This window comes from Budorcas taxicolor, chromosome 7, assembly GCF_023091745.1.
Source record: "Budorcas taxicolor isolate Tak-1 chromosome 7, Takin1.1, whole genome shotgun sequence".
Taxonomy (NCBI): Eukaryota; Metazoa; Chordata; class Mammalia; order Artiodactyla; family Bovidae; genus Budorcas; species Budorcas taxicolor.
Window position 1 is genome coordinate 2,989,559 of NC_068916.1, and position 14,904 is coordinate 3,004,462.

The 14,904-nt window shown below is 49.5% G+C and overlaps 1 protein-coding gene across 1 annotated transcript in view; it reads left to right on the plus strand.

Annotated features, from left to right (window-relative positions):
• The window catches only part of RASGEF1C (RasGEF domain family member 1C), a 41,258-nt gene that overhangs the window by 9,335 nt on the left and 17,019 nt on the right, over positions 1-14,904 (plus strand). The window contains exons 4-5 of the mRNA XM_052643709.1: positions 5,885-6,085; positions 6,974-7,048. Of these exons, the coding sequence (XP_052499669.1) occupies positions 5,885-6,085; positions 6,974-7,048 (276 nt within the window). The remainder of the gene's footprint in view (positions 1-5,884; positions 6,086-6,973; positions 7,049-14,904) is intronic.

Sequence of the window (14,904 nt, forward strand, 5' to 3'; positions counted from 1 at the left end):
GTCTAAGCCATTGACAAAATGGATTATCTGCCCTTGTCGGGCCTGCCTCTCCATTGGCAGAGCATTTCAGAGGCAGACCCTGCCTTTCTGGCCACAGGCTTTGGGACAGGTCTAAGTCCTGGGCTTGTTTCTTTGCGAAGCAGCGCCTCCTCACTACGCCCTCAAGAATCTGCTGGGAAATCTGTTCTAACCACCGAGTGGATGAAAATAAGACACAGCCAAGACCTGTGAATGGGCTGTCAAAAGCAGTCATCCACCAGGTGTGGATTTTCAGAGCTAACTCATTTATAGTTAGCTGCTGCTGCTAAGTCGCTTCAGTCATGTGCAACCCCATAGACGGCAACCCACCAGGCTCCCTCGTCTCTGGGATTCTCCAGGCAAGAACACTGGGGTGGGTTGCCGTTTCCTTCTCCAATGCATGAAATTGAAAAGTGGAAGTGAAGTCGCTTCAGCCGTGTGTGACCCCATAGACAGCAGCCTACCAGGCTCCTCCGTCCATGGGATTTGCCAGGCAAGAGTACTGGAGTGGGTTGCCATTGCCTTCTCCTTAGAGTTAGCTAAATAAGTAATAAGTAACTCATTTAGAGAACTTCTCATCCCTTCCTGTGGAATCCAGTTAGGTATGCTAAGTGATGTAAAGCAGAGCTGAGATTCCCTAGTCCCATGCCACCCAGCCAGGTGTAGGCCAGGGATGCCCCATCTGTCTTTGTGAGTCCCACATTGCCCCTCTCCAGAAAGCACTTACTCCCAGGGGATGTGCGGTAGACGTTGCTTCCCTTTCCTGATGCTTCAGGCAGCCTGCAGGCTGCTCCCTTCCCAGCACAGACACAGTCTTAGCTGAGAAAGGAATTGGTGAGCTCTGAACCAAACTGGTAAGTCAGGACCCACGGGACTCAGAACCTGAGGTCAGGGTCAGACCTTCTGAGCCCACAGCTGTGTGACCTTGGGCGAGGTGCTTCCCCTCTCCAAATTTCAGTTTCTTCATCAGTCAAATGGAGATTATAACTGTTCCCACCACACAAGTCTGAGGCAGAGTCCCTGCAGTCACCTGTGCTTGTATTTCAGCACTTGGTAAACGTAAGCTATGATGAGGAACAAATTCTCTCCAGAACCCATGCACATGGGGATTATTTTTAACTTTCATGAAACTTTGTTATGGAACTTTTCACACATATACAAATATAGATAGTAGTAACCATGAAGTCCTGTGTGCTCATCGCCTAGATTCATCAGTTACCAACATTTGGCCAAACTCGTTTCTTCTCTCCTTTCACACACTTCCCCCTCCCTCCAAATGTTGGTTTGTTTGTTTGTTTTTTTTAATCATAGACATTATATATTTTGCTCCAAAACCATTTCGGAACCCTCTTGTAAAAGATTTCTTACCCAGAGGTGATAGGATCAAACGATACGAAGTGTTGCGCCCAAAACTGTGGGGAGAGCACCAGTGTTTCCAGAACGTGTGTGTCTTGGGGTTGCCTAACCTCTCTGGGCCTGAAATTATTTTCTGTAAGAGGGAAGATGATAATCCCTCCCTCGCAGGACAGTGAGGAAAACAGCGCTGTTCAGGAATGTGAAGGAAGCAGGACAGGTCAGTGGGGAGCCGGGCTTCCGCGTCAAAGTGGCCGTGCAAGGTGACGCCTTTCTCTTCCTGCCTGACGCCCTGCCATCTCCTGGAAGCCTCACGTCCTCCGGGTGCCCCCCACCACCTCTCAGTAGCCGGGGACAAGGGGCTGGAGGGGCTCTGCGGAGGCCCTGTCCGTGCCTGTGGAGTCTGAGCTGCTCTGTCTTCGGGTCCCCCTCTGCTGGGCAGGAGACCCTGCCTTAGACGGTGGCTCCCGTGCCCGCCACCCCCCGGAGCTTGGCCCAGCCATTTCACTTCAAGAAACCCAGCAGTTTCACCTTTTGGTGATGCCGAAGCTGAAGGAGACGGGGGGCCCCAGGGAGGCCTAGAGGGTCCGATACCTGCTGAGAGAGACAGGGCAGGGACAGCAGTCCCCTGGCCACACGCACTGGGCCCCTCAGGAGACTGGACGGGCAGCCCTCTCGGCCACCAGCCTTGCTCTCCAACTCGCACGGCTGTCTGCCGGCTCCCCGGGGCCACGGGCGGCGGCCGCCGACTTAGGGAGCAAGCTGGCGATGGGTGCAGAGCTCCTGCCTGCGCTGCTGGACATCGGCCACGGGCTCGCTCAGGAGGGAGCTTTCAGGAACTTTAGAAAACAAGGGTCTTTACTTGTCTGGATGGAAACCGACCCTAATCACGAAACACTGGGTCCAGGAGAACTTGGAAGTACCTGGAGAGCGCTGCCCCTCACCCAGGCCGCCCTGTGACGGCGACCTCCACGCTGATAGCCGGCTCTGCACGCAGCGGGCGGCACTGTGAGAACTGAGAAGGACAGAGAAAACAGTCCGGCCCCTGTCCTCCGCCAGTGAGGGAGCTGAGCCGGCAGGGCGGCCCGGTGCTCCAGAGGCAGGCCGCGACAGCGACAGGAACACCTGGGCTTTCTTGGGGGTGGGTCCCCGGGCCTGCCTGCATTCACCAAGATCACACAGCCTGCATCCACAAGGTGGAGAGATCACTGAGCAAACGAGACAAGGTCAAAGAGAAGGTCAAATACCCTCCCCACATTCAGATTCACCAAAAAAACAAAAGCCCAACAGATAAGCTTGAGGTTAACAGCACTAGCACATTTTTAAATGAATTAGCACACGGTCAGTGGCGATTTGGAGTGGATATGGGTTCTACAGAAACAAGTCCTGCTACATCGCTTGCAGTTTTAAACATAGGGGCAGTGCGCGGCTCTATCGAACTGTAGCCACAGACGCATCCTTGACTCCGGTAGGCTCTGCAGTCTGCCTGGGAGAGGCTGACTGACGACAAGCAGGTGGAGGCCAGGTTTATCCAGTCCGCTAATGTGTGTGGGCCCCTCCTGTTCATTCTGGGTACCAGCAAAGAGAGACCCAGCATGGCCTTCATGGAGCTGGTACTCCAGTGAGAGGCTTGGGCAAGGACTGTGAAGGAAGGGAATGGAGCTCGGAGGAAGAAGGCTACAGGTCCTGCCTTGGCTGCGGGGCAGGAGAGAGCGGGTCAGAGGGGTGGGCAGGTGGTCTGTGTCTGGAGCACGGAAAAGAGGAGCAAGGGCTACATGGAGGCCACTAAGCGCGGCCAGAGCTGACCTCAGGACCCCTGAGCCACGCCGGGCTTTTGTCTTTGCTAGTTTAGGGAAGGAGGGTGCGGTGGTTATATGTGTGTTCGGAACAGAACGCTCTTGCAGCAGGGTGGAGTAGACAGAGGCTGGCGGGAATGCACGGCGCCCACTGAGGTGGCTGCGCTGGCAGGGAAACAACCACGGCCTACGCCACACACACTGTGGTGGAAGACACGGAAACGGAAGCAAGCAAAAGCAAGAGGGCTGCTGATGGTCTAGAGCAGCCTGAGGGAGAAGGTGGCTTGAGGACGGCCCCGAGCCGGGAGCCTGAGACAGGCAGCAGGTGGGGGCAGCCCTGCGGGGGCAGCGTGGCTTCTGATGACATGCGTCTGGTCCGGGTGGTCTTGCCCACGTGGCGCTGGAGACCAGAGGAGAGCACCGTCCACACACTGCCCACACTAAACGACGCTGGAGGTGAGCCAGAAAACCCAGGAGTGAAGCACAGAGCATGATCAAGAGAGGAGGAGATGAGGCAGGAGGAACCCGGCGTGCAGCCACAGGGCAGACCAGCAAGCCCGCAGACAGCCCAAGGCAGCAGAGCTGGGGAGCTGAGGCCGACGCCGCCTGAGAAACGAGCCCCTGGCTCTCATGCCAGGAGGTCCTCGGTGACAGCGAGAGTCAGCCTGGTGATGACGGTGGAGTCGGGTGGGGTGGTGGAGGGCTGAGTGGGAGACGCGGGAGCTCAACAGCCAGCGTAGGCCCCTCCAGACTGAGCAGCAGAGAGACACGAGGGGCGGGTGGAGGTGCAGGGGCTCACTGCTGACTGATGTGTGTCGCTGGGGCTGACTTTGGCTGGACCTCGCTCGCTGTCTTCCTGGCACTCAGACGAAAACCTGGGAGGCAGCATGTGTGCTAAGCATACTCTGTGATACAGCCCTGACAGCTCAGCTGGTAAAGAATCCGCCTGCAATGCAGGAGACCCTGGTTCAGTTCCTGGGCTGGGGAGATCCGCTGAAGAAGGGATAGGCCACCCTCTCCAGTATTCTTGGGCTTCCCTTGTGGCTCAGCTGGTAAAGAATCCGCCTGAATGCAGGAGACCCCGGTTCAGTTCCTGGGCTGGGGAGATCCGCTGAAGAAGGGATAGGCCACCCTCTGCAGTATTCTTGGGCTTCCCTTGTGGCTCAGCTGGTAAAGAATCCACCTGCAGTGTGGGAGACCTGGCTTCGATCCCTCAGTTGGGAAGATCCCCTGGAGGAGGGAACGACTACCCACTCCAGTATTCTGGCCTGGAGAATCCCACGGCCTGTATAGTCCATGGGGTCACAAAGAGTTGGACACAACTGAGCAACTTTCACTTTCAAGCTGCGAAGGGGGTGTTCCTCCCACTGGCAACAAAGGGAAGTCAGACCTCAGCTCACCCACACACTGGCTGCCTTCTCGGTCTGTCCCTCACGACTCTGGGAGTCAGGGTCAGTGTTACGGTTTGGGTTCAGGAGCAGGCTCCCTGTGTCCTGAGGGCTCTACCAAAGCTGTCCTGGCCACTCCACAGAGAAGCACGTTCATAAAGTGTGGGGACACCATCTCCATCGCCAGACCATTCGGCACCAACGGGGTGGTCCTCAGTGCTCCACCGAGCCCCATCAGAGGCTTAAGGAACTACTGAGGTCCCCAGGCAAGCCCTGCACCCTGTTGCCCACCTGCAAAATGCTTCTTGGATCGTGTGTATGAAGAACATGCATTTTTCCTATTGGAAATTACCTGGCGGTGCTGACTAGTCACCACCTTCTCCTGAGGCCTCTGGGACCAGGCCCCACTGGAAACCCCACCTGCCTGCCTGACACCTTTTTGCTGCCAGGAATCCAGACCCCAGATGCCCACTGCTGCTCCCAGGCCAGCTTCCGGCTCGAGGAGGTTGAATCCACCTCTGGGGGAGCCATTTGCTGACAGGCTGGGGGGCCTGTTCTGTGGGTTATCGACAGCCCTTTGGGAAGGTGAAGACATCTTGCTTCATAAATCCAGCTGGTCTGATGTGCCTTCCTTGGAAATAGGGGTCTCTGAGGGGCAATAATTGGTTTCGCTGAGGACTGGGAGGGTGGTCCCTGCACCAAGCCCAGGGCATCTGAGCTGCATGGCGAGGGGCCCTGTTGCTACAGTAAATGGTTATCAAGTGTCCACTGCATGTCCAGAGCTGTAACACAGGTCACCTCAGATTCTCTGCTCTCCAAGCTATCACTGCAGGGCAGTAAACAACCTCAGTCATCTCCTGCAGTGGTCCCACAAGGAAGTCACGTCGGGTGAGCTGGAGAAGAGTGCCCGGGGCAGGGGAGGGACAGCAAGGCTGGGCAAGGAAGGCCTCTCTAAGCTAGGCCTGGGAGACAGGCAGGGACACCTAGTAAAGCCAAGCAAAAGGCTAGCATCCAGGGAAGGGCCCGTCCCACGCCTCCCTTCCTCCATTCCCCGGCACTGCCCGCCCCACCTAGACAACTCGGGCAGCTTTGCACCCCAGTCATCCTCCCCGAGGTGTGCTGTACTAGGCTTCCACTGGCGATCCTGCAGCCTTTGCCCCAGCCAGCCTGGCCTGTGAGCCCCAACCAGCCTGTCCTGAGTTGGGTCCTGAGACAGGTGGGTACACCTAGGAGTAGCCCGTCCATGTCACCTGGGAAGCCTTTCTGTCTTAGACATGGCTATGTGAAGGCAGGTTTCCTGCCCTGAGCACCATCTCTACCCCACTCCAGGCATACAGAAAGAGGATGCATCAGCTCCTGCAGGCTCTGCACCAGAAGCTGGCAGCTCTGGGCCAGGGACCGGAAAGCCTGCTGGGCACCGACAAGCCCGTCTCCTACAGGACCAAGCCTCCAGCCTCCATCCACAGGGAGCTCCTTGGCATCTGCAGTGACCCCTACATGCTGGCTCAGCAGCTGACGCACGTGGAGCTGGTGAGCAGGCCTGTGCCACCCTCCACCCAGACCCAGAGCCTGGAGTGCTGAGCTTAGCCAGCCACCCCTCCCCCATCTTGTCCCGCACCTCATCTCAGCCTAACCTGGGGTCTGAGCCCATCCCTTCAGGGCCACCCCGGCATCTGCAGAGGGCCCTGACTCTGGAGCAGCCTCTCCCCATGGCTGGGGAGAGGAACAGAAGGGCTGCAGGTACCAACCTTGCCTAACTTTGACCTCTGGCCTGAGTCCAGGCCTCAGACAGAGGAACGAGGTTCAGATCCTGGCTCTGACACCACCGGATGTGTAATCAGCCCCGGAGCTAGCACCTTCCCCACCCAGGTCTCAGTTTCCCACATCCAGGACTCACACAGCCACTGCACCCACCCCAGCTTTCCAGAGAAGCGCAAACAGCCTTTATGGTCAAGACTTACACTCACTGTCTCATTACACCTTCCCACCACCTGGCCAGGTACTGTTGTTATTATTCTCTTCACAAATGAGGGAGCTAAAGCCCAGAGGCTTAGTTTAAGCGATTTGCCACAAGTCAAGCAGCAGGAGGAACAGGGCCAGGATCCTTTTCTGACCCAGACCCCATGCTCTTGGCCCCCAGGCCTACCCAGGTCATGGATGACCCAGTTTTGAGCCTGGTTTCCTAGGTATCTCACTCCACAAGCACTCCCTGTGGAGACGCTGACCCTGCCCCCGTGAAAAGCAGCAGCCCCTGGGCAGAGGAAGGGAGGGACTGACTTCTTCAGGATGGTGCTGAGCTCTGTGACAACCCGGAACAGGGCTGTGGAGCCCCCCGTGAGAAGGGCGGTGGGCCCACGCCGGGCGCCCAGTGGACATCCCTTTCTCCTTTTCCTGACTCCTCCTCTCTCTCTGGTGCAGGAACAGCTGCGGCACATCGGACCTGAGGAGTTTGTCCAGGCTTTTGTGAACAAGGACCCTCTGGCCAGCACACAGGTAGAAGGCCCGTGGACGGACTGTCCAGGCAGGGACCCCTACCCACGAGTCCCTCCGTGGGATTCCCAGAGCACCAGCTCAGCCAGCTCCGGAGGGGCCCGGAACAGAGCAGATGGGCTTGGCGGGGACGCGCCCATTCCACCCACGCCCTAGCCTAAGGTGGGCACATCCCAGCAGCCCTGAGTCCCAGGGAAGCCTGGGAGGGCCAGACTAGCCTGCCGGGGTCAGCCACCCAGCAAGGGTCGAGGGCACTCCATGATCCTAAGGCCTGGGTGGGTCAGAGCGGGGAGGTTCACACCCAGGCCACTACGAGACCCCGTGTGCCCTCCCGGTGTGTTGTGGTGGGCGCCGATGCCCTCTAGTGGCCACTTGGGGAACGCAGGCCGATGCATGCTGTCCAAGAAGTTCAGGGCACACGCTCTTCCCTCTGAAGGCGGATTACACACCGAATTTCAGAGCCTGCCCCTCTTTCTGAGAGCTCATCCATCAGTCTACTTGGTGTTTATCAAGGAGTTAAATCTGAAGCAGAACTGGAAATATTATGTCTTCTTCCCTGGCACCTAATAAAAGAAGTGCAAACTAAATGTACAATTGCATTTCACCTCCAGGATAAGCAGAGATTAAACATTGTGTGTGTGTAGGGAAAGGGACAGTCTCACAAACAGCTGGCAGGGGGTGAAATTGGCACAGCCACTTTGGAGAGCAGCGTGGCAATAGAATCAACACTTTAAATGTACACTCTGGACCCCAACTTTTCACACCTAACGGTTTATCCTACAGGTATACACAAACACGTGTACACACAAAGATGTACACACAAAGATATCTGGGATATTTTTCTGTGTTTTATGACCAAAGACTGGAAGCAAACTACCATACCATCCACAGGGACTCGATTAATATTGCAATACATCCAAACACAGAAGGCTATGCAGCTGTTAGAATAAGAGCACCTGTAAGAATGGGATGAAGGACATTTGCATGGCACCGCTGGTGGCTCAGCTGGTAAAGAATCTGCCGGCAATGCAGGAGACCTGGGTTCAGTCCCTGTGTTGGGAAGATCCCCTGGAGATGGGAATAGCAACCCACTCCAGTATTCTTGCCTAAACAATTACATGGACAGAGGAGCCTGGCAGGCTATAGTCCATGGGGTTGCAAAGAGTTGGACATGGCTAACACTTTCTTGGGCCTCCCTGGTGGCTGAGATGGTAAAGAATCTGCCTGTGATGAAGGAGACCTGGGCTCGATCCCTGGGTTGGGAAGATCCCCTGGAGGAGGGCATGGCAACCCACTCCAGGATTCTGGCCTGGACAATCCCCCTGGACAGAGGAGCCTGGCGGGCTGCAGTCCATGGGGTCGCAGAGTCGGACACAACTGAGTGACTATGCACAGGACACAGCAAAAGTGGAATATTTGCCAAAGACCCATTGTTGAGAGATGAACAAGTGACCGCCTGTGTAACAGAGGGGGACGCATAACACACATCTGCTTGTACGTATGTGTGGACAATCTCCAGGAACACTGGCACTCTGAGGAGTTCATCACGGCCCTGGGAGCAGGAGTGCGGAGGAGACTTTGCTGCTCTTAGGGGGCCGTTTTCCTGTTTTGCTTTGTTTGGGGTTTGGGCCATTTCCAAGTATTATTTTTAATTGTGAGAAACATCATGATCATTTACCCGGTCTACTGTAAATGAATATTTCTGTGTTCTAGCCTCTCAGCTACTATAAATATTGCTGCTGTGAACATTCTTATACATTGTCTATGTATGTGGGTACATTTTTTTCTAGAGCATCAGTTCTCAAGTGGTTTAGTCCCAGGACAGCTTTCAGTCTTAAAAATTATGGAGGACCCCAAAGAACTTTTGGTTATGTAGATTAATTACAGAAAGTTCCCTACATATGAATGACTTCCATTTTGAGAGCATGTTCATAAGTCCAATTTATTCTTAAGTCCAGCAAAGTTAGCCTACATAGCCAGCTAACACAATTGGCTATATAGTACTGTGCTGTAATAGGTTTGTAATACTTTTCACACAAAGAATACATTTTAAAAAGCCACAAAAATAGATAAAACATTTTAAATCTTACACTACAGTGCTTTGAAAATCACCGTACAGTACAACAGGGGGCATACAGGGGCGGGTGTCACGTGACTAGGAAAGAAGGGTTACTGACTGGAGAAGGGAGAGGAGGGGGGAGACGGTAGAACTGAAGGATCAACAGCGATAGGAGGTGGAGGGCAAGCTGCCACTTCACTCCTGTCTGATGTTGACAGAACGCATGTTCACATCTTTGAAAGTTCAAAACCTGCATGTTCATATGTAGGCAGCTTATTGTCATAACAGCTGCTGCTGCTGCTGCTAAGTCGCTTCAGTCTTGTCCGACTCTGTGCAACCCCAGAGACAGCAGCCCACCAGGCTCCCCAAACCCTGGGATTCTCCAGGCAAGAACGCTGGAGTGGGATGCCGTTTCCTTCTCCAGTGCATGAAAGTGAAAAGTGAAAGTGAAGTCGCTCAGTTGTGTCCGACTCTTAGCAACCCCATGGACTGCAGCCTTCCAGGTTCCTCTGTCCATGGGATTTTCCAGGCAAGAGTACTGGAGTGGGGTGCCACTGCCTTCTCTGGTCATAACAGCTACCTGTATTTATTATAATGGGCTTCCCTGTGGCTCAGAGGTAAAAAATCTGCCTGTCAATACAGGAGACATGGGTTTGATCCCTGGGTCAAGAAGATCCCTTGGAGAAGGAAATGGCAACCCACTCCAGTATTCTTGCCTGGGAAATCCCGAGAGAGGGGCCTGATGTGTAACAGCCCATGGCATCGCAAAGAGTTGGACACGACTTAGCAGCTAAACAACATTTATTATATTAGCCGGTAAGGCCAATAACTTTAAAAAATATTTATTCAAAATCATAATGGTCTATTATATGTTAATAAGTTACACATTGAAAATAACTCTATTTTCAAAATAATTAATGAGAAGTGTGATATTGTTTTATGGTATTTTTAAAAATTTCTCTCAGTTCAGTTCAGTCATTCAGTCATGTACAACTCTTTGTGACCCCATGGACTGCAGCACACCAGGCCTCCCTGTCCATCACCAACTCCCTGAGTTTACTCAAACTCATGTCCATTGACTTGGTGATGCCATCCAACCATCTCACCCTCTGTCATCCCCTTTTCCTCCTGCCTTCAATCTTTCCTAGCATCAGGGTCTTTTCAAATAAGTCAGTTCTCTGCATCAGGTGGCCAAAGTATTGGAGTTTCAGCTTTAGCATTAGTCCTTCCAATGAATATTCAGGACTGATTTCCTTTAGGACGGACTGGTTGGATCTCCTTGTAGTCCAAAGGACTCTCAAGAGTCTTCTCCAACACTACGGTTCAAAAGCATCAATTCTTCTGAGCTCAGCTTTCTTTATAGTCCAACTCTCACATCCATATATGACCACTGGAAAAACCATAGCTTTGACTAGATGGACCTTTGTTGGCAAAGTAATGTCTCTGCTTTTTAATATGTTGTCTAGGTTGGTCATAACTTCTCTTCCAAGGAGCAAGCATCTTTTAATTTCATGGCTGTAGTCACCATCTGCAGTGATTTTGGAGCTCAAAAATATAAAGTCTGTCACTGTTTCCATTATTTCCCTATCTATTTGCCATGAAGTGATGGGACCAGATGCCATGATCTTAGTTTTACGAATTTTGAGTTGTAAGCCAACTTTTTCACTCTTCTCTTTCATTTTCATCAAGAGGCGGCTCTTTAGTTCTTCACTTTCTGCCATAAGGGTGGTGTCATCTGCATATCTGAGGTTATTGACATTTCTTCCGGCAATCTTGATTCCAGCTTGTGCTTCATCCTGTCCAGCGTTTCTCATGATGTACTCTGCATGTAAGTTAAATAAGCAGGGTGACAATATACAGCCTTGACGTACTGCTTTCCCTATTTGAAACCAGTCTGTTGTTCCATGTCCAGTTCTAACTGTTGCTTCCTGACCTGGATACAGATTTCTCAGGAGGCAGGTCAGGTGGTCTGGTATGCCCATCTCTTTAAGAATTTTCCAGTTTGTTGTGATCCACACAGTCAAAGGCTTTTGCATAGTCAGTAAAGCAGAAGTAGATGTTTTTCTGGAACTCTCTTGCTTTTTTGATGATCCAGCAGATGTTGGCAATTTGATCTCTGGTTCCTCTGCCTTTTCTAAAGCCATCTAGAACATCTGGAAGTTCACAGTTCACGTACTGTTGAAGCCTGGCTTGGAGAATTTTGAGCATTACTTTGCTAGCATGTGAGATAAGTGCGGTAGTTTGAATATTCTTTGGCATTTCTTTTCTTTGGGATTAGAATGAAAACTGACCTTTTCCAGTCCTGTGGCCACTGCTGAGTTTTCCAAATTTGCTGGCATATTGAGTGCAGCACTTTCACAGCATCATCTTTTAGGTTTTGAAATAGCTCAACTGGAATTCCATCACCTCCACTAGCTTTGTTCGTAGTGATGCTTCATAAGCCCCACTTGACTTTGCATTCCAGGTTATCTGACTCTAGGTGAGTGATCACAGCATCATGATTATCTGTGTCATGAAGATCTTTTTTATACAGTTCTTCTATGTATTCTTGCCACCTCTTCTTTATATCTTCTGCTTCTGTTAGGTCCATATTGTTTCTGTCCTTTATTGTGCCCATCTTTACATGAAATGTTCTCTTGGTATCTCTAATTTTCTTGAAGAGATCTCTAGTCTTTCCCATTCTATTGTTTTCCTCTATTTCTTTTCATTGATATGAGGAAGGCTTTCTTATCTCTCCGTGCTGTTCTTTGGAACTGTGCATTCAAATGGGTATATCTTTCCTTATCTGCTTTGCCTTTCACTTCTTTTCATAGCTATTTGAAAAACATCTCTCTAATGACTGGCAATAGAAGACAGCTGAATTCTCTTAATTTGCATTCAATCTCTTGACATAATATTATCTTGATTGAAAATCCAACTTCCTCACACAAATATGTAGTTGGAAAAAGAGGGAGTATATTACGGCCTTTTCAAATAATTGTGAATATTCTTCTTTGATACTACACTGAAACTCAACAAGGGATAATTTTTTATGATTGATTGTAGTTTGGAATCTGAACTCCATCACATTAAAGTCATTGGTCCATCTTGAAATGGCAACCCACTTCAGTATTCTTGCCTGGAAAATCCCATGGACAAGAGGAGCCTGGCAGGCTACAGTCCATAGAGTCACAAAGAGTTGGACGTGGCTGAGCATCTAAACCGCGCATCTTGAATGGATCTTTTTACCTATGTACAATTTTGACATATATTGGCCATTTGGAAAATATGGGTTCACCTAATCAATCAGATCTTCTGAATGTTGACATATTTCATTAGATGATATTTTTAAATAATATTCATTGTATATATTCACTACTAACATCATCCAAAACAGTTCTTAAGTATTGGGAAGCTGTCAGGCTCCAGAGGCAGATGTGTTTTTTAGGTTCCTAATTCTCTCTTGAAAACTTGAATTTTATCCTTGGCAACAAATACTATCAATTGTTTTCCTTGAAGTTACAGGGTCATTTTAATTGATTTAAAGGAAGCATCAGCCAAATACTGAAATGTGCGTAACCACATGGGTCAGTCTTTTTTCAGGTAAAGTGGTGTTCGTGGGTAAAGTTCAGCTCACGTCAGGCGCACCAGTGAGCTTCTACAAGAGCACCGTGAGACCTGTGTGCACAGCAGAAGTGCCCGTGTTTACAGTCTTCCCTGCACACCTGCAGGTTCTGCAACCGCAGACCCCACCGCTCTCAGATTAGTAATATTAGAAAACATTGAAATTCAAGAAAGTAAGTTCTAAAAAAACAAAACTTGAATTTGCTGTGTACCAGGCCACTATTTACATAGTTTTTAGATTGTCTTGGGTATTATAAGTAAACTAGAGGTGATTTAAAGTATACAGGAGAATGTACATCAGTTTATGCAAATACTATGCATTTTACATAAGGAACTTGAGCACCCTCACATTTTGGTATCCAAGAGGGGTGATGGAACCATTCACCTAAGGGTGCCGAAAGATGACGGCACTCCCCTTCTGTCACACAGAATATGAAAGAGACATATACTCAGGGTTGAGATTTAATAAAACTGAAGTTTATGTTTTCAAGAACATCCTTAAGTCACACTCACTTTTTTCCTTTTACTGTGAGTATGTAGTAGTGAAGAGCGCGATGGTATCATCTGGGGCTTCTGTCTCAGTTCAGGCTAAGGCAGCAGTAATTTTACGCATTGTTCTATTACGTATGAGTGCAGATGTTAAGACAGCGAAAAGGCAGGAATATTTTATGAATATGAAGACAGGTTTGCCCTTGTGGACCCCCTGAAAGGGTCCTGGAGGCCCCCAGGAGCCCAGGGACAACACTTTGAGATGTTGCTCTAGGATATACCTGTGAACGGAATCACTGCCTGCCCTGTGTCAGTCACAGGCGATGCCAAGTGAGGCTGTATCCGTTTACACTGCCACCAGGGAGTTATTCTTGCTGCACGGCCTCACTGACACTTGAAGTTGTCAAACTTAAATTTTTGTCAAACTGTTAAATGGAGCATCTTTTCATGTGTTTTGGACCTTCTTGTTTTCTCTTCTATGAAATGCCCATCCCTAATTTTTCTTCAGTTTTCTATTACTGATTTGTCTTTTTCCTTAAGGATTTTTAAGAGTTTTGTGTGAGTATTTAAAATGTGTACTAGTTAATTTTCGGAGAAGGCAATGGCACCCCACTCCAGTCCTCTTGCCTGGAAAATCCCATGGATGGAGGAGCCTGGTAGGCTGCAGTCCATGGGGTAGCTAAGAGTCAGACACGACTGAGTGATTTCACTTTCACTTTTCACTTTCATGCATTGGAGGAGGAAATGGCAACCCACTCCATTGTTCTTGCCTGGAGAATCCCAGGGACGGGGGAGCCTGGTGGGCTGCCGTGTATGGGGTGTATGGGGTTGCACAGTCAGACACGACTGAAGCGACTTAGTAGTAGTTAATTATCCTTTGTCAGTTAGATGTACTGTAAATTTTCTTCCCCTGGTTGATTGCTTTGCCTTTCATTCTCATTATTTGTGTCTTTTAATGAATAGGTGTTCTTAATTTCCTCCTTATAAGGAATTTACATTTTTGGATTATTTCTGCCTTCATATTTTGAAGCTATGCTATTAGGTACAGACAAATGTAAACTCCTGCTATATTCTCAATAACTCAAAAATTTTATCTTTATGCAGTTACCCTTTAGACTCTTCTAATGCTTCTTGCCTTAGTCTTTTTTTTGCCTTAAAGTCTATTTTGTCTAATATTAACATAGATATGTGTATTTATCATGCATATTTTTCTATTTTTATTTATATCCCTGTGTTTGGGATGTAGCTCTTGAAAATAGCAGGCGGCTGGATTTTTTTTTAATTAGTGACTAAACAAATCCATATAGAGTAATTTCTGATCTGTGTGGATTTGTTTTTACTGTCTTCTTCCTTGCCTTCTTTACCTATTCTTCTTTTCTCTTTCTTTGCTTCTTTTGGATTCTCTGAAATTGTGATACACTTATACAGTGGATTTATAAAATTATGTTTCCATTTTAAAAATTATGTTTCTAAAGGATATTTGCTAGCACATGAGAAGGTTCATGTGGGAAAATACGAAAATATATAGTTATAGATAGAAACATATGTACATACATATGATTGATCCTCATTATTTGCCATCCTTATATCCTATAGTCATCATGAACACTGAATTGGCAAATACTGAGTCCTTACTCCTAAGGAAAATATAAGATTAGGTTCCTTGTGAGCGTCTCATCCCAGCCTTTTCTTCAAACAGTCAATATAT